General features: G+C 37.9%; 1 protein-coding gene across 3 annotated transcripts in view; it reads left to right on the top strand.

Annotated features, from left to right (window-relative positions):
• SOHLH2 (spermatogenesis and oogenesis specific basic helix-loop-helix 2) overlaps nucleotides 1-20,147 on the top strand; it is a 46,373-nt gene that overhangs the window by 11,492 nt on the left and 14,734 nt on the right. Inside the window, exons 2-7 of one of the 3 annotated variants that reach the window (XM_055245227.2) lie at nucleotides 1,037-1,251; nucleotides 5,729-5,767; nucleotides 9,267-9,328; nucleotides 9,409-9,513; nucleotides 11,254-11,353; nucleotides 13,086-13,196. In XM_055245227.2, coding sequence (XP_055101202.1) covers nucleotides 1,037-1,251; nucleotides 5,729-5,767; nucleotides 9,267-9,328; nucleotides 9,409-9,513; nucleotides 11,254-11,353; nucleotides 13,086-13,196 — 632 coding nt within the window. The remainder of the gene's footprint in view (nucleotides 1-1,036; nucleotides 1,252-5,728; nucleotides 5,768-9,266; nucleotides 9,329-9,408; nucleotides 9,514-11,253; nucleotides 11,354-13,085; nucleotides 13,197-20,147) is intronic. The other 2 variants (XM_063618870.1, XM_055245228.2) reach the window with 2 other exon arrangements.

Here is a 20,147-nt window from a genome sequence, read left to right as displayed (position 1 = left end):
ATTGAATTAGGATATGAGATGGTAAAGGAAGATTGACTTTTTTTAAAAAGAAGGAAGAAAATCAGGTGAGCAGGTAGAAGTGCCAAAGCTTTGCTTACTTTACTCTTGCCTAGTTTCTTGCACCTCACCTGTTCTTTCTTGCAACCCTCAGGAAACCAGGCTGAAAAGAGAAGGAAGCCCCACGGGGCCGCTTCCACCAGCATCCTGCCCTGTGGAGTTGCTTCTTTGCCAAGCTGCCTTTCTCTTTGTACAAGTATTTCCAGCCCCTTCACTCACTCTTTTAGCTTCAACTCTAATCACCTCCCAAATCTGTTTTCTCATACAGATGTCTATGGCCTGGCATTTCCAATTGTCTTCTATTTCCATTAATTTAAGCATCCCCATTCTTTGGCATTTTCAGTGGGTTGAGTTCATTAGCTGTAGAGAATAAAACATACAGAAGTAAAACGTGAAGTTGGGAATGCTCTTTTTCCTAATTGAATATACTTGAAAATATCTCCAAATGCAAATAGCCTTTTTGGTTCCTAATATTGAGGTTTGAATAGCACAGATATTCCATTGAAAGGACTTTATTTCAATGTTTCTTATGATTTAGGGATTTAAATCTTTCTCTGTTCCCTGGAATGTGTGTTTCAGCAAAATAAATCACATGGGAGAGTCATGACTTTGATCCTTTCAGCAATAAACAGATTTTCCAGTAGGAAAGACTTTTGGGAAACTTGAGTCATAAGAACTCTATCATTTAATAGGATGAGAGAGAAATTTGCAGAAAAACTGAAGTAGAGTGGCATTGGTAGGCAAAATGTTTAAAAACAGGATGACCTTCAGATCTAATCACTACTCTAGGTACTGAAGATGTGAAATTAATAGTTCCTGTCCTTGAGCTGCTTATAGTTGACCATCTAGCCAGTCAGACTAGATATGGAGTCAATTGTTGTGTTATTTGTGAGCTTTATTTATCTTATCCTCTCATACATGACATTTTCCGTATGCCTAGGTAATAATTATGTGACGCCTCTGCTTCCTTCTCTTTCAGGCAAAAATAGACATCTTATTAGTTGGAGATGTCACTGTGGGCTACCTGGCTGATACTATACAGAAACTATTTGCAAACATAGCAGAAGTCACCATCACCATCAGTGACATGAAGGAGGCAGCAGCGCTTTTGGATGATTGCACATTCAACATGGTTTTCTTGAGGATGCCTTCTTCACTAAGTGCCGAGGAGCTGGAAGCCATCAAGTTAATTAGGTAAACTTCAAAAGCCTTGATGCTGTATCTTTAGAATCATTTTTTTAAAAACCCATTTTTTTAAAACTCCTAAAAAGATGATATATTTCTATTTTACTTTTCAAATTAAGGAGCCAGGGAGTGGCTCATGCCTGTAATCCTGGCACTTTGAGAGGCCGATATGGGATGATTGCTTTAACCCGGGAGTTCAAGACCTGCCTGGGCAACATAGTGAGACCTCTGTCTCTACAAAAAATTTTAAAAAATTAGCCGGGCATGGTGGTGTGCACCTATAGTTCCATTTACTCAGAGGACTGAGGTGGGAGGATTGTTCAGGAGTTTAAGGCTGCAATGAACTATGATCATGTCACTGCACTCTAACCTGGACAACATAGTGAGATAATATTTCTAAAAAAAAATGAGGGATATTTTCATGGGGAGAGTCTATGTACATGTTGTTTTTATTTCCAGTTTGTGGTATTTTATTATAAGGAACTATTTTAACTTGAAAATAGGTACAGATTAGAATGTAAGAATCAATTTGTCATAGAAATTTATTTAGTATGCAATGCTGACATTATTCCCACACATACTCCTTTTTAATAACTGTATCATTAAAATGGTGCATCTTTCCAGAGTTCATTAATTGTAGTGGCAGATGCTAAAGGAAGTGAGCACTCTTAGCTCTCTGTCCTGTTAGCTGGGGACTGAGGTGTCTCCTGGAGCCTTGGGGCCTTCTGGATTCACTGGGTCCAGAAACCACCACCTCCAGTGTTCTTGTTTCATCTTGCAATTCCACATAAGTTCTGCTTCTTTTCTTTTCTTTTTTTTTTTTTTGAGACAGAGTCTCACTCTGTTGCCCAGGCTGGAGTGCAGTGGCGCCATCTTGGCTCACTGCAACCTGCGCCTCCCGGGTTCAAGTGATTCTCCTGCCTCAGCCTCCTAACTGCGATGACAGGCACCTGCCACTATGCCTGGCTAATTTTTGTATTTTTAGTAGATATGGGGTTTTACCATATTGGTCAGGCTGGTCTCAAACTCCTAACCTCGTGATCCGCCCACCTAGGCCTCCCAAAGTTCTGAGATTACAGGGGTGAGCCACCACACCTAGCCAAGTTCTGCTTCTTTTTAACCCACTCCAGCTCTAGAAAATTGTAGTCCAGTGGTGGGAGAGTTAGATTCTTCCCTGCCACTTAGGATGTATTTAGATAGGGTTAGATCAGAACAAATTTGTTCTCCTTCCATGAAATACTTAATAGAGAAAGTGGAATTGTCAATTATATTGGAACATATGAGAGCTTGTCAGCATTACAAGACAGGCCTCTTTTTTGGCTAAAAAATTCAGAGACAATATTTTGATCCCTGAATAAACGGGCAAGCAAATTATGTTAAGGGAAAAGAAAGGTTGAAATGAGAAGCCCAAGCCATCAAGTTACTTATTAAACAGAGAGACAGATAGACAGATACTACTCTTGGGGTTTCTTAGAACAACTGGTCTGCATTTCTTTTGGCTTTCTACAAGGTATATGAACTCTAGACACACCAGGCAAACTATCTACCTCAAAGTGAATTCCACTTCTAAAACCTGTTGTAAACTATCCTACTTCTGAGAATATGCTTATTTTATTACAAACCTTAAAGAAAGAGAGTTCCCTTGGCTGGGGACTCATCATAATACCTCATTTATATCATATCTTAAAATTTTTTACAGCAGCTATATGAGGCAGGTGGAGCAGGGTTTTATTGTCCTTACTTGACAGATGAGAAAACTGAGGCTGAAGTGACTTGCCTAAGACCACATGGCTCATTTTTACAAAACTCAGACTAGTTTCACAAAACGAGATTAGAACTCTGCTCTTCCCTTCATTTTCTTTCTAGAAGTCTGTAATTAATTGACTTTTGTATTGAAACCACCTCTTTTTCACCTGTGAGTTTCAGTATGTGCCAAGCTGGGTGTACATCAAACATAGATATGGTTTTGAAAGAGCCCCAGACAATTCAATATGGCTGGTCTCTCTCTTCATTCCCAGATTAGGACCCTAGCTATGCCTCTCTGAATGGAGTAAAGCTTTGCATTTGCTCACTATCAGAGCTGCCTTTTGAACAAGATAAGAATGAAGTTCTATTTAAGAACCAGCTTTATGTTTAGCTGCAGATATTAAAACCTAGAAGGTTAGAGGAGAGAATTTCTTGTCTGATACTCACCTCAGCAGCTTTTATTGCCCTGAGTAACATAGCTTAAGATTTCTTAGCAGAGAAAAGAAAGTAGATGAAGGTACTAAGTGTATAGCTATGCAAATGGTAGTTCTGTTATTTTGCCTTAAAAGAAATCATTTGTTTGAAAGAAAACAAATAATTTGTGGAGTACACCTGGACTTGTATTCCTTGTTTGTCTCCTGTTGCACTGTTCCAACACCCAGTGAAGGTCTTGACTACCAGCAGGTGTTATCTGCCTTGCTGTAGCTCCAGTGAATGCCTGTATGGATGGGTGGGAGAAGTGCCGTCCTAGGCAGGCAATGCCTCCTCGCTTTTTTGCTCCTCTCTGCAAAGGGACAGAGTTGTTTGGTTGTGTGTGTGTGTGTGTGTGTGTGTGTAAGTGTGTGTAAGCTTTGCTTTCATGGTGCTATCCTCAAAGGCTGTGAATGTCTCTGAAGTTCACTTTCCTGCCCTCAGAATTGTTATGAGTTTATGATTTGTTTAAACCCCTGTAGAGGATGTTTCCAGTTTTCAACCTATAGTTTTTCTTATGGTAATGAGCCCTGTACACGTACTGCCCCATTTGTAAGGAGTTTAAACCTTCGTCTATCCTAAAGCACTACATCTTTTGAGTTTGGGCTAATATTTAACGACTAAACCAAAATGAAAAGCCTGTCTCTACTTTTCTTCTGCTGTATTTTAAATTTTTCTCTTTAGATCTTTCTTGTTGTCTGGTAATATCTCAAAAGCTATGTAGGTCTAGGAAAATATACAACTACATACCTTACTCTTGTTTCTCTGGGTGTTTTATGTCTCCTGTCAATGAATGAGGAATTGATGATAAAATGAAAGTGGCCATATATATGTTCAGTATTAGAGCACATGCTCACAAATCTATATATCTGTAAGACATATGGATTTTTATTGAAAATAAGAATGAAGTTTAGCCTTGTAGCTGTAATATTAGATTTATTTTAGGATAAAATGAGAGCAGCTTCCTTAAAAGATTCTTAATCTTACAAAACTATGTTTTAAGCTTGGTGCTAATCATTCATTGACTTTGATCATTCATAAAATATCAGTACTTTACAGACTGTCTCAAGAATTATGGCACATCTCACTTATAGGTTAACGTTCCTGATAGTACTGCCTAATTTGTTTTCATCTCAAGAATGTATTGAAAGAGTGTATTTTTATTGAGCAGAGGAACTTAGACACTACCTAGTGCTAACATATTTTAAGATAATCTTAGGATTCATATGCTTAGCTCCAGAATTCCAGGGATATTTCACTCTTGGCTTAGATAAGTTCTCAAAATTGAGCCATACTCAAAGGGCAGATACTTGCTAATTCAGACACATCTTGATACTTATCTTCCAAAGACAGGTACATAAAGTTTAAATATGTTTTAAACTCGTCAGTATATGGGGAGTTGTGGTTTTCTTCTCCATGAAATGGTTCTTCAGTCAAAATTCTGTGATTCTCATGAGCTCAGAGCAGTTTAGCAACAGAAAAGGAATGCAGGATGTGGCTCCATCTGCTCTGTCAACAAATCAAGTTTGAATCTGATTTCATTTCTTCCCCGTGTAGCTTTGTCTGACCAGCTAACTGATCACTAAGAAAACCCAATCTTGTGAGCCACAGAGATCTAACAAGTTGTCCTTTTATGTCTCCAAGACATCCTTGACTTGACAGTGTAACTCATTAAATCTTACTAGGTAGTTTGCATGACCTACTCCTCTGAATATTCGACAATAAACACAGTAACAGCAAAACATCTAAGTAGCTTTACTAAAACCTTTTTCCTATGAATTGGTGGAGGAAGTGAGTAGGAACTGAGGACAACTCTAGGTCTTTATAACTTCTAGCACCATGTCACATGGTGAATGTTGCAGCAGGAGCTCTGTGGGAGAGCCGAGTGGGAACAGGGCACACCACTCTTCACTATTAGCCAGAATAAACTATCAGAGCCTAATTAATTAACAAAGAACATTATTTGTTACAAGTCCCATGTAGGTCATACCAGGTTAGTTTGGCTGCATTTAGCCCACGGACAGAATAATGGGTAACCGTACTCAAGAAAACCACAACCCAAAGATGATACTGGCTTTTGTCCCTGGAAATCCTTATGGCTCTAACAGAAGTAAAAATAGAAAGTTCCGCCGGCTTCATAGGGACTTGTAACACCTCTTTGGCCCTCTTAGATGATAGATTTCAGAGGCCAGGGCTTTCCTGAGACCCGTTGATCAGCAGGGTGTACAACTCAGCTCAAAACACTTATATATGATCTTTGTTTTTTCAGCTACCAGAGACAGATCCAGGGATGGAGGCAAGACAGTGGGTAGGTACTGCTGCAGGTTGAGCTGATGCTGGGTGCAGTTCTAGAGGGCACTGCAGGCAGGCATAGGAATGGAACCGAGAATATCAGTATCCAATCTCGAAAGTGAGGTGTAACCTCAGGAAACATCATGACATTTAAACAGCATAATCGTGAAACATGAGGGAAAATGAATTGTCCCCAGATAAATTGCAAAACATAAGAGACATTAATTGAGAAGGTCTGCAGAGCCTATAATTTGATTTTGGTATATAGGAGAGGAAGTAGTATCAGTTGATGTGGATAAAAGTGATTTGTATTTTGGTTTGTCTTTGCATTGCTTAGTTTTGTTTCAAGGAATATTCATTCACACAAAAAAGAGAACATTTGCTGGTTGATCCTAGAAACAAACTCTTTTAGCTTATTGATTTGTAGAGAATGTGAATGAGTAGCTGAGCTTAAGACCAGAGTGTTGGATTCTGGGAACTCTTATCGATTGCAGGAGTCCCTGTACAGCAGGGGGATTGTGTGTTTGGTAATTGATTCTGTGCTAATAACAAAAGTCCAAGAATCCCAGTTTTGTCTGATGTAAAGCTTGAAATTTGAAAGTCATCAGGGCATATAAATCTATATATCCATACCTTACATATTTTTTGTGTCAGCAAAATCAACTTTCAAATTTTTGAAAAATCAAGTTTTCAAAAATGGACATAGGAAGATTTCTAAAATCAAACAACCTGTTTTTAAAAAATCATTTAACTGTATTTAGGATAATTTACTTTTTTGAATCCACTATGCAGTATTTTTTATTTCAACATTTAAACTACCCAATAATTTTCTTTCAGTGGTCCCATCTGCTCAGTCCATTATTCCCTTTCACCTCTTTCCTCATTCTGTTGTCCATACCTCCGTTATAATCCACACTTTCTCATCACTTAAAAATATATATACGAGGCTAGGCACAGTGGCTCTTGCCTGTAATCTCAGCACTTTGGGAGGCTGAAGCCAGAAGATTGCCTGAGGCCAGGAGTTTGAGACCAGCCTGGACAACATAGTGAGAACCCATCTCTACTAAAAATACAAAAAAATAGCCGAGTGTAATGGCACACACCTGTAGTCCCAGCTACCTGGGAGGCTGAGGTACAGGATCGCTTGAGCTTGGGAGAGTAAGGCTGCAGTAAGCCTTGACCACGCCACTGCACTCCCGCCTGAGTGACAAAGCAAGACCCTGTCTCAAAAAAAAAAAAAAAAAATCGATCTATCTATCTACCTATCTGTCTGTCTGTCTGTCTTTCTAAAACGTATATATTTATTTTCATATATGTATGAAATGCTGACATCCTGGCAGGCATCAATTCCGATCCTCCTGTTCCCTCCGTGTCACCACGCCACCTACACCAGTGTAGGAAGTGCCTTTCTTACCTCCACATTTGGTTGGCCAGGCAAACTCTATCCTCCCTCCTGCATATGCCTATTTTGATGATAATATTTCTGCCTGAGTTTCTCATTTCGTCATAGAAACCATGTTTTCTTTCCTTTCTTCTCTGTTAGCCTAAACTCCCCAGAATTCATAGCACAGAATCAAGTCTGAATGGACCTCAATGTGGTGTCACATTTTCTTAGTAATCCTGATAGTCTGAAGTAATTAATTTAGTAAATACTCTGAAATATTTAACTTTACCAAAGGTTCACAGGTATGCCCGCTTTCCTTACCATCAGCTCTTGCCTGGATCACTGCCCTAGGGTCTCTCCAGTCCACCCGTGTCACCCGTATCAGTGCATCCCATCATAGGCAGAGTGGTCTTTCTAAAATGCAAATGTAATTGTGTTGGTTGCTCCTGAGCTTCATAGCTTTCCGTTGCCCATTTTTCTTCAATACCAAACCTTTCCTGTGGCCTAACAGGCCTTCTGTGAGCAGAGCCCAGCCCTCCCTCACTCTTTGGTCTCCACTTAATGCTTTTCTTCCTCAGATGCCCTGTGCCAGAGCTCTCCTGGACATCTTGCACCTTCTCAAACGCACCTGTTCTCGACCACCCCAGGGCTCCTGCATATGCTGTGCCTTTTGCCCAGAATGTTCTGTGCTGCACATCTGCTTTCTGCCCTCCCCCTCTCCCCAGCCTTTTCTGTGTCTAGCCAGCACCAAGGGTTGTCCGCCTGGAAGCCTTCCCCAAGGCTGCTGAGGCAGGTTGGTGCCCAGGTGTGGACTCCTCTTGGCCCCTTTGGTTTTCCTTCCTGGCATTGGACACATTTTCAGCCATACAATTATCTATAGTGATTTGTTTAATGTCTTTCTGCCCCAAGACCGCCAGCTGTGTGAGAGCAGGAACCTTGTCTGTCTGTTTACCATGATATCCCCCAGAGCCTAGCACAGAGCTGGCACATAAGAGGTTCTCAATATATATGACTCAGATATATACATTATATTAATATATAATGTAATTTGAAATATAGAATGTGTACTTACTTCCAAATGCATATGTAAGATAAACTAACAATGTTATACAGTGGGGGTGCTCCCAGTTCTCATTTTAATGAATAAATAATAACCATATATAACCACATGCTAATAAATGATGTTTTAAAATATTTGAGAATAGTTTACTTTTCTTAGATAGTTTTAAACTGTTTTCTTTAAAGTCTCTTTCACAGTCATATTCTCCCTGAAAATCATTTCATTTTGGCTAATGCCAAGGCTCAGTATCCATCCAATCATCGAATTCCAGACTTACTGTACTGAGTTTAGTGAATTATAATGCCACTTTAAGAAAAAAGTTTTATTTGAAAAATTTCAAGAAATAAAAGGGGAGAGAGTATAATAATACACCCATAATGTAGCCTCAGCAGTTACCCACATCTGGCTCATCATGTTTCTCCCTACCTTCCCACCCCTGCCCACCCGTGGATTATTTTAAGACAAATCTAAAATACTGTTTTATTTCATCCATAAATACTTTAATTGGTACCTCTCTAAGGTGAGGACTCAGAGAATAACCACAAAACCCATATTATACCTGAAAATTAGTAATCACTTCTTAGTATTGTCAAATATCCCATTAGCATTCAAATTTCCCTGCTTATCTTATGATTTTTTTTTAAACTGTGAGTTTATACAAATCAGGATTCAACTTTCCTTTTTCTTGTCTTGTTCTTTAATTATATATATATATTTAAAAGGAGTCATTTGTCTTACAGAATTCCCCCCATTCTAGAGTCTTCTTATTTCATTCCCATGATGTTCTTTAAAATGTTTCTTTCTTTCCACAAATTTCTTGTAAACTGATGATCTGATCAAAAATTTGGATAAGGTTTAGGCTTTTTTTTTGTTTTTAAGAAAAAGTGGTTCATCTCTTTCCTCACTGATTTGAGATGCTACTTTTACTAAATTTCCATATTAATGATATTATTTTAAATTCTAAAGAAATGAAGAAAATCACTGTAGTTAGTTCCTAATAGCTAAACTCCTGAATCTCAATTTTTTGAATAATGATTTTGCTTCATTTTAACATTTTCTTTCCTCTCTCAGATTTGGCAAAAAGAAAAATACACATTCACTGTTTGTTTTTATAATCCCTGAAAATTTTAAAGGTATGTACCTGCTAAATATAGTATTTGTTTTTTCTCTAAATAGAAACTATAAGGTCAATATTTAATATAAAGATTCTTAGGTTGTATTTCAGGGCATGGAGCTGATATTGCTTTAACTGAACCACTGACAATGGAAAAAATGAGTAATGTGGTAAAATACTGGAAAACATGTCCCTCAAACACTGGTGAGTAAAAAATTTCCAAAGGTTTGAAAATTTGAATTAAAATCTTTGAAAACTATGCTCATATTTTCTGACAAAAACAAGCATAAATAAAATAAAGGGAGAAATATATATTCTTTACCTGGAAAGAAAAAAAGCTGCGTCTTCAGAGGTTTAGAATGTGTTGCCCAAGGGCAAATACAGTGCTGCGGTAGGCACAGGGTTTTGGGTGGGGGGTTGGTAGCAGCATTGTTACTATTTTTTTTTCTTTTTTGGTAGCCTAGCTACCATAATTTCTTACTCATTAAAATGGAATTAACTGTGCTGTGGCATTGTGTGATTATCTAAAAGCCAGGGGCACTAACCTACAATTGTATTGTACTTTCTACTTTGCAAAACACTTGCATATAAATTATTTTACTTCTTAAAGTTAATAGGGTGGTTGCCCTTTCTGTTTTAGATTTTAGATGCAGAGGATTAATGTCAATGCTTCAATTAGACCTCACATTTCTAAACTCTTTGCCTATTATATTATGCATACCACCAGTATCTAAACACTTAAACTAATTAAATTAGCTTTCATTTGACTTGTGAAAGGACAGACTCCGATTATGGAAATTAAATTCTACTGGAATCATTACTGGTCAGTGACTATTTTTGGTCTTTCTAGGCCTGGGATACTAAATAAGAAATCTTTTAAGATGAAGATGATGTTAAATTGGGACCATTGTTGGTCAAGGGGTACAAGGTTTTGGTTATATAAGATGAACAAATTCTGGGGGTCTAATATACCACAGTGGATTATAGTTAACAATACTGTATTGTTTACTTGAAATTTGCTAAGAGGGTAGATCTTACATGTTCTCATCACCAGAAAAGTTAACGATGTGATGTGATGGATATGTCAATTAACTTGATTGTGGTGATTATTTCACAATATATACGTATATTATCAACTCAAGTTGCACACCTTAAATATGTACAATTTCGAATTGTCAATTATACTTTAATATAACTGGGAAAATTAAGATGATTTTTTCTTAAAATGGGCCTGAAAGATACTTTCTGGATTATCCTGATAATGATTATATGAGATTTACTGAAACAGTCCTTTTTTAATGTTCTTTTTAAATATTCAGATGAGTGAGTCTATTTATGACATTCCAGTGGCTCCCAGCCCTTGTGCTTCTTCCTGGAAATGGCTAACTTTGGTGACTGACGGCTTTTGCAACCTCTTCTTATTTGGTTCTCAGTGAAATAGAGCAGCTGCTCGTCACCTGCCCACGCCCTTCTGTTGGTCATGACCATGTCTGCTTCCAGTTGTCTCGTCTTTGCTCTGAGGATGAGCAGCTGCAAAAAAGAAAAAATTTTTTTCAGATGCTATATTTTGACAGTGCAGCTGCTTATTGAAGACTCATGCTTTTTTTTTTTTTTTTGTCTCCTGACATTTACCTATAAATAGGAACTTGATAAATAAACTCAGTTGAATGTGTTTTAAGCACACCTGTCGCTAAGTGACTAGAATCTGGCTTAAAGGTATCCCGGGGTAAATAATATAGAGTATTTTAGTTTTTGCTTTCTAACCTAGGTGGTTTTATATTTCACAGAAATCTATAAGTTGCTTTCAGTTTTAAAAATACTGCTTTGTAAAATCTATTGAGTAAAAGACGACAACTGCATTAAGGATTGGGGCTTGTGTGTTTGATTAGCATCATCTCCTTAAGTGACTTTAGAAATAAATAGTCCCCCTCTCAAAACTTTCAGTTAAGATTGAAAATGCTACTGGGCCTGAAGAACCTGGATTGCCCTTGCAGAGGTCTTACGGCGAACACCTGGGATATTTTCCTACTGATCTATTTGCCTGGTTAGTTTTTTGTTCTTTTTCATAATAGCAATATTTTTAGAGAACTTATTGATTGTGGCTATTTTGTGGAAGAGGGGTGCAGCATTTGCTGTACTTAAGAATCCTGAGCTGGCACCATGGGTACACATTACAGAAGTATTCAACTTAATATAAGGAAATACTTCATAAACAATTAGACTTGATCACAGGGGAACAGGTCAAATTGTAAGGTAGTGAGTTCCCCATCATTGGGGAATATGATCAGTATTAGAGTCTCTGTTATCACTAAGCAAAGTTAAATAGCAGCAGTGGTATTTAAACTTAATAAAAACAGTGAAATTCCTCAAACAAAAATTTTACGTGGAACCCCAATATTTAAACAGACAAGAACAGCCACAACTGTTATACACCTACTACTCAGCTTCTTGCCATTGTCTTTCTTGAACTCATGAACCTATCCCCCCAGTTATTGAAAATCTCCCTTTAAAAAGGATTTAGTGTCTTTTACATACCTCATGTAGCTTTTGGAATCTTCTTGTTTGGTATACAAGGCAAGTTTTAGTGTGTGTCTCTGTGTCTCTTTGTGTTTCTCTGTCTCTCTCTCTCTCATAGATATTAGAAGTGGCATTCAAACCTGGATTGGGTAGGCAGTTGAACTGGGGATTAGACCCTTCCAATGCTAGTAGGCTTATAAAATTCCATTTTTGTGAATTTCTTCCCTTCACTTTAAGCTGATTTCCAAGGAGGTTTTAAGTAGACCCTAGGGATACAAAGAATGGGCATAACTGCTGAGGGCATGTGTACTGATGACGGTGAAAATTTTAAGTTAGTCACTTCCAGAATTTGTAGAATGTGGCCATCTACTGTTTTGAACAAGAAAGGGACTTGGCAGTCAGTAAGTGTGGTTAAACCAAAGCTGACTTTGGTAATGCAGAGATATCAACAGCTTTCTTGGTCTTATTTAACATTTTAATCTTTAAGATGCTTGCCATATTAACCCTTATCTAGGATATGGGGTTGGGAAAGGTTTTGGAAGGTCTTAATTTTCTTATATTACTTGCAACTGCTTTTCTTTTTAAAAAAGTTTTTATGACTACATAGTATGCATGTGCTTTTTGATCTCTACTCATCTTGAATCCTTCTGTCTTCCCTCAGTATCTTACCACTGTAAATAAAATTTTCAAATCGAGTTATATCTCTTAGGATAGAGGAAATAGGATTAGTTTGCAAGTTTCTTAGATTAATATATTTCTAAACCAGAATGCCTGAAGAAGTTCTGCAAAAATAGTAGAGCCAAAAAATGTCCATTAAATGACAAATTTTAAAATGGAGGGAACCTGCGCTTTGCTGGTCAGGTTGGCCTAGGGTGTATCTTGTCCTTCTAATCCTTTATGCTTTTTTCCTGTAATGTACCTTTCCTTCTGAAGGGTGCATAAAGTCATATAATATGGTGTAGTCATAGTTGATGAGGTCAGAATGTTTTAATCCTGCTTGTATCTATTGTTAACAATTTATTTTAGAATTTTGATCAGTCATTGAATTTAGGATGATTTTGATAATATATTCTTCTGAAATTTTGAAATAAACATTCTGCACCAAATGTCCAAGATACGGTGTTTTGACACTTATTGCCCCTTTGTATGAAGCAAGAGACTTAGAGAAGCATCCATGTTTAGTGTATTGGTGTGTATTATTTAATTTTGCCCGACAATTTTCCCCTTTAATATATGGTATGGTTTTTTCTTGTTTCTAGCCCTGAATCTTTAAGGAATGGCAATGGGCTTGAATTAAATGCTTCGTTGTCAGAGTTCGAGAAAAACAAAAAGATTTCTCTTCTTCATTCAAGCAAGGAAAAACTAAGAAGGTGAATTTTAATATAGCACTTTTTAAGCATTATTCTTTTGTAGGGAGAAATTACTTTAATTTTTATAATTTTTTGTAATATTATTAAAAGTATAAGTGAAACTAGTAAATTTAGCAAACAAATAGATGCCACTCACTCATTCAGCCGTGTAGTCATTCAATAAACATTTCTGAGTCTGCAGTGCATGCCAAAGAAGGATTGGAGAACTGAGATAAAAAATAAGTCCCTGCCTTCAAAGGTGTTCTGAGTCTAGTGCTCAGACAGATTTTTAAATAGGCTACTAAGTAGAAAATTATGCTTTTTAATACATGTCATGATGAGAACACAAAATAAGGACACTAGGAAAGTTTTCTAAGACAGAATAAGGGGACAGCAAAAGTTTTCTTGAGATGGCAATAGCTAAATTGAGCTTTTCACACGTTGCAATTAATTTGATTTGGAAATCAGGAAAGGGTATTTTATATGGAGGGAATAATAGGTACAGAGGTTGGCAGTCTTAGAGAGTATAGTGAATTTATGGAACTGCTTGTATGTCCATATGGTTGGCCATCAGGTCACAAGGGGGAAGAGGCAAAAGATGAGAGGTAGTAAGTAGGGGCTGGGTATTTCATACTATGAAATTCAAATTGTAACCTGGTCTGTTGGGCAGTTGCTAAAGGATTTTAGCAAAGGAGTGATATGAGATTTATACCTTAGAATGAACACTCTAGTAGGATGTAACACAGTGAATTGCATCTGGAGGCCAGAAGGAGTCTATAATAAGAAATGATAATTTCCTGAGCTATGGTGTTAGCAATGAGATAGAGAGGAATAAGCCAATTCTAGATGTATTAACTAGGAAGAATCAGCATGAGCATGGCTAAGGATAAGTGAGGTGTAACTCCCAAGTGGATGGTGACACCATCCGCTGACGAAGAAGGACAGTAGAATGGCAGTGTGAGGTAAATGTATTTCTATTTTTACTCTTGTTGAGCTTGAATACTTCTAGGTTTGAATACCTCTTGGAGTACAGAGTTGGCCCTTTGATTCTAGAGAAAGGTCTAGGCTTAGAAATACAGGCTCAGAGGAATGAGGACACAGCATTTCTTTGAAGCAATGGACATACGAATGGATATAGAATGATTGTGGGAAGCACGTAGAGAAGGGACTAGTGGAGAAAATAACCTTAAAAAGATTCTCAGTATTTAAGGTACAGGCAGCAGAGAAGGAATCCATGGGGAACACAAGGAGTTACTAAGGAGATAAGAAGAATACCAAGAGGCAGTGGTATTGAGCAGACCAGGGGAGAGGAATTTCCTAAAGGAACAGGTGCTCAGGAGTATCATGTGATGCAGAGAGATCAAGTAAGGTTAAGAGCTGGTAATTGACTATTTGTATTGAGCCAGACCTAGATGTCATTGATCTTGGCAAAAATCATTTCATTGGTATGGTTAGAGAAGAAGCACCATTGCAGAAAGAAAGATGGGAACACAGATGAAATGAAGGTGGGAAGTATTTACAAAGGGACCGAGGGTAAAGTATGAGATTTTGATAAGAGGCCAGACTTTGATATGCTTATGTTACAAAAGAAGCAGCTGAGAGAGAGAAAGAAGTTTTGAAGATCCTCATATTCTAGTTATCTGTGGTTGCATAAAAATTAAAACAAGATTTACTGGCTTGAAACAACCACCATTTTATTGTAACTATGTTTTTATGAGTTAGCAGTTCGAGCAGGGCTCAGCCAAGCAATTCTTCTGCCTACATGACATTAACTGAGTTACTCATAGTTTTCAGCTGGTGGATGGTCCAGTCAGGAGGGTCCAAGACATCACGTATCTGGAGCTTTTGCCAGCATGGGTTGGAAGGCTGAGCTCAGCGGGGGCTGTCAACTGAAGCCTTTCCAGTAGAGTAGTTTTAGGGTCGTTGGACTTCTTTCATGGTGGCTCAGGGCTCCTAGAGAGAGTGTTTCAAGAGACAGGAAGGGGACGCTGCCAGTCTCTTCAGGCCTGGGCCCAGGCCACTTCTACCATAGGCTAGTGGTCAGAGCCATCACAGGGTCCACCCAGATCCAAGGGGAGGGACATAGACCCCACCTGTCAGTGGGAGGAAGGTCAAATAATTTTAATCCCCCGCAGCTGATGAGGGGGTGTTGGTGATGGAATGAGCATCCCTGAGGAGGCAGAAGGCAAGGGAATCCAGAACCAGGTGGAAGAATGTCTCTTCCATGGAAAATGGAGAGGAGGAGTTTAGGCTCAGTGTGAATTCGTATGAGTTTTTCGATGGGGCCCGATCAGGGAGGAAGTTGAGCAAGTTCTTTGCTGAATGGTCCCCCTCCATCTGCTGAAGATTAGTGGGAAGATGATGGGGTTTGGGCTTGATGGGATGGGGTGGTAGATAGGCTACTCTGGCTCTAAAGAGCTTCATTCCCATGACTGCTGCCTTGCCAGGTTAAGACTTAGGGCCCGCTGGCCAGTGCTGTCCCATAGATCTCACTCATCTGAAGCAAAATGAGAAAAATACAGTGTACTGAGTATTTTTTACAGCTACATATTATACAATTGATATCCTAAGATTGTATTCTCCATACTTTATTTGATGTTAAAATGTTGATATTAGCAAATGATAATAATGAAATGATATGAGGAAACATTTATTCCTTGTTTTTTCATTATTTTTCATGTCCAGATCTAATGTTGGGAATCCTTTATTGGTCCCCCAAAGTTATGTGTTAGTTTTCTTTTTAAAATTTTAATGGTTGATGAAAATTAAAATCTAGTAGACTGAAAAGATGCTTTGGGGTTGTTCACATCTGTGGCATTATTTGAAGGACTAGAAATCTTTGTTTCTCAAAAAGAAGAGCTGTGACAAGGACCTCCCCCTTTCTCTTTAGAGATTTGCCTGGGAGCTCCCACGAGGTAAACACCATCCCTGATTAGTTTTTGCCTTTCCCTCTTAACTCTTCTAACTGTGCCTGTGAATCTGAAATTGTTGCTTCTAGTCTGTTTCCTTTCTTCCTCCTCCTCTTTCCCTCACCTCCTTTACATATGGTTTTGGGTTTTTGTTTGTTTTTAAGTAGTAGGGCAACATGATGTTTGCTAATGTTAAGGAAATGATGGTTCTGGCCAGTATTTTTGCACTTGGGAAATTTTTTTCTCTGATACTCGCATTCTTCTTATTAGAACATATTAATCAAAATTAGCTAATTCTTATATTCTTGGTGAAATCCCATTCATTATATATTTATAAATACATAAACATGTTTTTATCTTGTAAAATGTGTATTCTCCAAATGATGTCATCACATTTTTGTGTACCCATGAGTCTGACATGATGGTGGTTTAATAATTTTGGGTGTGTCTATTCACTTGAGAAGAAAGGAAATGTTGAGCTTTGCCATAGTGTCCCACAAATGAAGACTTTTCCAGGACTAGACAAGTCTTAAAGATTCAAGAAAGGTAGAATAGGCAGTTCTCGGAGGGTTCCAAGTTGTATCTGGCCCAGATACCTTTCCCTGTAAGTCCTTGTTTGCTTGAGACACATTTGTACAGAGGAGAGCCCCAAGTAGACATCTGTGCCTTGTTTCAGATCTTAGAGGGAAAATGTTAAGTCTTTTACCATCACATATGATGTAAGCTGTAGCCTTTTGTGCATGCTTTTTTATCAGCTTAAAAAAATGTTCCCTTCTAGTCCTAGTTTAGGATTTTATCATGAATGGATGTAAAATTTTGTCAGTCTTTTTTCTCTATCTAGTAAGATGATTATTTCTCCTCGTGTTTGTTAACGTGGTGATTATGACTGATTTTTTTTAAATGCAAAACTTCACTTTGTCTTAAGGTATAGATAATTTTTGTTTATTGCTGGATTAGATTTGCTAATATTTTGTTAACAATTTTTGCATCTGTGTTTATGAAAGATATTGGTTTGTAGTTTTCTTACAATGTTTTTATCTCATACTGGTCATATAAAATGAAATGGAAAGTCTTCTGTTTGCTGAAACAATTTGTATAGAAATGATATGTTTGATAGGATTCAACAGTGAAGTCATCTAGGCTTGGAATTTTCTTCATGGGAAAGTTTTAATTACATATTCAATTTCTGTAATTATTATAGCACTAAATTCCCTATTTTTTCCTTTTGGCTGTTTTTTTCTGTGTCAGTTTGGTTAATTTATGTCTTTCAAGAAATTTGTCCATTTAATCCTAAGTGTCACATTTATTTAACAACATGATCTTATTATCGTTTTAACATCTACAGGTCTGTGATGATGGCTTTTTTCATTCCCGGTATTGATAAATTGTGTTTTCTGTCTTGTTTCTTGATCAGTCTAGCAAAAAAAGGTTTGTCACTTTTATCAGTTTTATTGATTTTTTTTTTCAGTGAAGCAGATTTTGATTCATTGATTTTCTATATTAGCTCATTGTTTCATTTCACTGATTTCTGCTCTTTGTCTTTCTATACTTTGTGGGTTTGTTTGTTTGTTTGTTTGTTTTGAGACAGAGTCTTGCTCTGTCACCCAGGCTGGAGTGCAGTGGTATAATCTTGGCTCGCTGCAACTTCTGCCTCCTGGGTTCAAGCAATTCTCCTGCCTCAGCCTCCCAAGCAGCTGGAATTACAGGCGTCTGCCACCACATCTGGCTAATTTTTGTATTTTTAGTAGAGATGGGGTTTCACCATGTTGGCCAGGCTGGTCTCAAAACTCCTGACCTCGTCATCCGCCCACCTCGGCCTCCCAAAGTGCTGGGATTACAGGCATGAGCCATCGTGCCTGGCCTCTATACTTCACTTTTTAAAAAAAAAAAAGTCTTTGAAAATGTGGCACATATACACCACGCAATACTGTGTAGCCATAACGAAGAATGAGTTGATGTCCTTTGCAGGGACATAGATGAAGCTGGAAACCAGCATTCTCAGCAAACTAACACAGGAACAGAAAACCAAATACCACATGGTCTCACTCATAAGCGAGAGTTGAACAATGAGAACCCATGGACACAGGGAGGGGAACATCGCACACCAGGGCCTGTCTAGGGGTTGAGGGGAAAGGAGAGGGAGAGCATTAGGACAAATACCTAATGCATGCGGGGCTTAAAAACCGAGATGACGGGTTGGTGGGTGCAGCAAACCACCATGGCACATGTGTACGTATCTAACAAACCTGCACGTTCTGCACATGTATCCCAGAACTTAAAGTATTTAAAAAATAAGTAGAGCGGGCGCAGTGGCTCACGCCTATAATCCCAGCACTTTGGAAGGCCAAAGCGGGCGGATCACGAGGTCAGGAGATCGAGACCATCCTGGCTAACATGGTGAAACCCCATCTCTACTAAAATACAAAAAATTAGCTGGGTGTGGTGGTGGGCGCCTGTAGTCCCAGCTGCTCGGGAGGCTGAGGCAGGAGAATGGGGTGAACCTGGGAGGCGGAGCTTGCAGTGAGCCGAGATAGCGCCACTGCACTCCAGCCTGGGCGAGAGCAAGACTCCATCTCAAAAAAAAAAAAAAGTCTTTGTAGGTAGAAACTTCCATAATTGATTTTAACCTTTTCTTCTTTTCTAATATAAGCACTTAAAACTAAAGCTTTTCCTTTATAAAAGTTTTTCTCTCAGCATTGCTTCAGCTGCATCTCATCAGCTTTGATATATTTCCACTATCATTCAGTTCAAAATATTTTCTCATATCCCTTGTGATTTTTTTCTTTTCACTAGTAAGTCTTTTCACTGTTTAGAAGTGTGTAACTTAACTTGAATGTTTGGAGACTTTCTAGGTATTGATTTATAATTTAATTATGTTGTCATCTGAAAACATGCTTTGTAAGGTTTCTGCCCTTTGTTATTTTCTGAAACTTGTTTTATGGCCCAAAGCATGTTCTCCCTTGATGAATGTTCCATATGCATTTGAAAAGACCGTATTCTTCTGTTTGGGGGGTGTAGTATTCTATAAATATTAATGAGGTAGAGTTGGTCAATAGTGTTTTTCATATATTCTGTTCCCTTACTGAGTTTTTGAGGGTTAAATTTTTCAGTGACAACTCTTTTTCCCTTTTTTTCTGAGAGTTTTTGCTTCATGTAGTTTGAGATTCTGTTGTTAGATGCCTGTCTTCTTGTTGAATTGACCCACTTATCCTAAGGAAATGATAATGCTAATTTTTCTATGCTAGTACTCCCTGTGTTAAAAAATCTACTTTGATATTAATATAGCTTTCTTGTGATTAGTATTTGCATGTTTTTTTCTAACGTCATCCACACGTGTATATGTCTTTATATTTAAAGAGTGTCCCTTGTAAATAGCATGTAGTTGAATTTTGTTGTTATTTTTTACTCATTCTGACAATCTCTGTTGTTCATTTTCATATAACATACTTACTGTTAAGTGCGGTTTTAGGTTCACAATTTTTCTATTTGAGTTCATTAGTCTAATCTATTTTCTTTTTCCTTTTTTTCTCATTACCTGCCTTCCTTTGGATTTATCAAGTATACTCTAGCATTCCTTTTTATCTCTTTCATTGACTTTTTAGCTAAAACTATTTTTTATTGGTCGCTCTAGGGATTATGATATGCATCTTTAACTTATCATAATCTACCTTGAATTGATATTATGCCCTTAAAATACAACAGCATATTTCTATTTACCTTCTTTCATTTTTTCTTATTGTTGTCATACATTTTACTTTTACATATGTTATTGTGTTAGTCCATTCTTGTGTTGCTATAAAGAAATACCAGAGACTGAGTAATTTATAAAGAAAAGAGGTTTAATTGGTTCATGATTCTGCAAGCTGTACAGGAAGCATAGCAGCTTCTGTTTCTGGTGAGGCCTCAGGAAGCTTACAATCATGGCAGGAGGCAAAGTGGAGCCAATGTGTCACATAGCAAGAAGAGGAGCAAGAGAGAGAGAAAGGAGGGCCCCAAACTCTTTTAAACCACCAGATCTTGCATGAACTGAGTGAGAACTCACTCATCAAGTGAGGGGATGGCG

This window comes from Symphalangus syndactylus, chromosome 15, assembly GCF_028878055.3.
Source record: "Symphalangus syndactylus isolate Jambi chromosome 15, NHGRI_mSymSyn1-v2.1_pri, whole genome shotgun sequence".
NCBI lineage: Eukaryota > Metazoa > Chordata > Mammalia > Primates > Hylobatidae > Symphalangus > Symphalangus syndactylus.
Note: the sequence above shows the minus strand (reverse complement) of the source record. Positions and strands in the feature narration are given on the sequence as shown.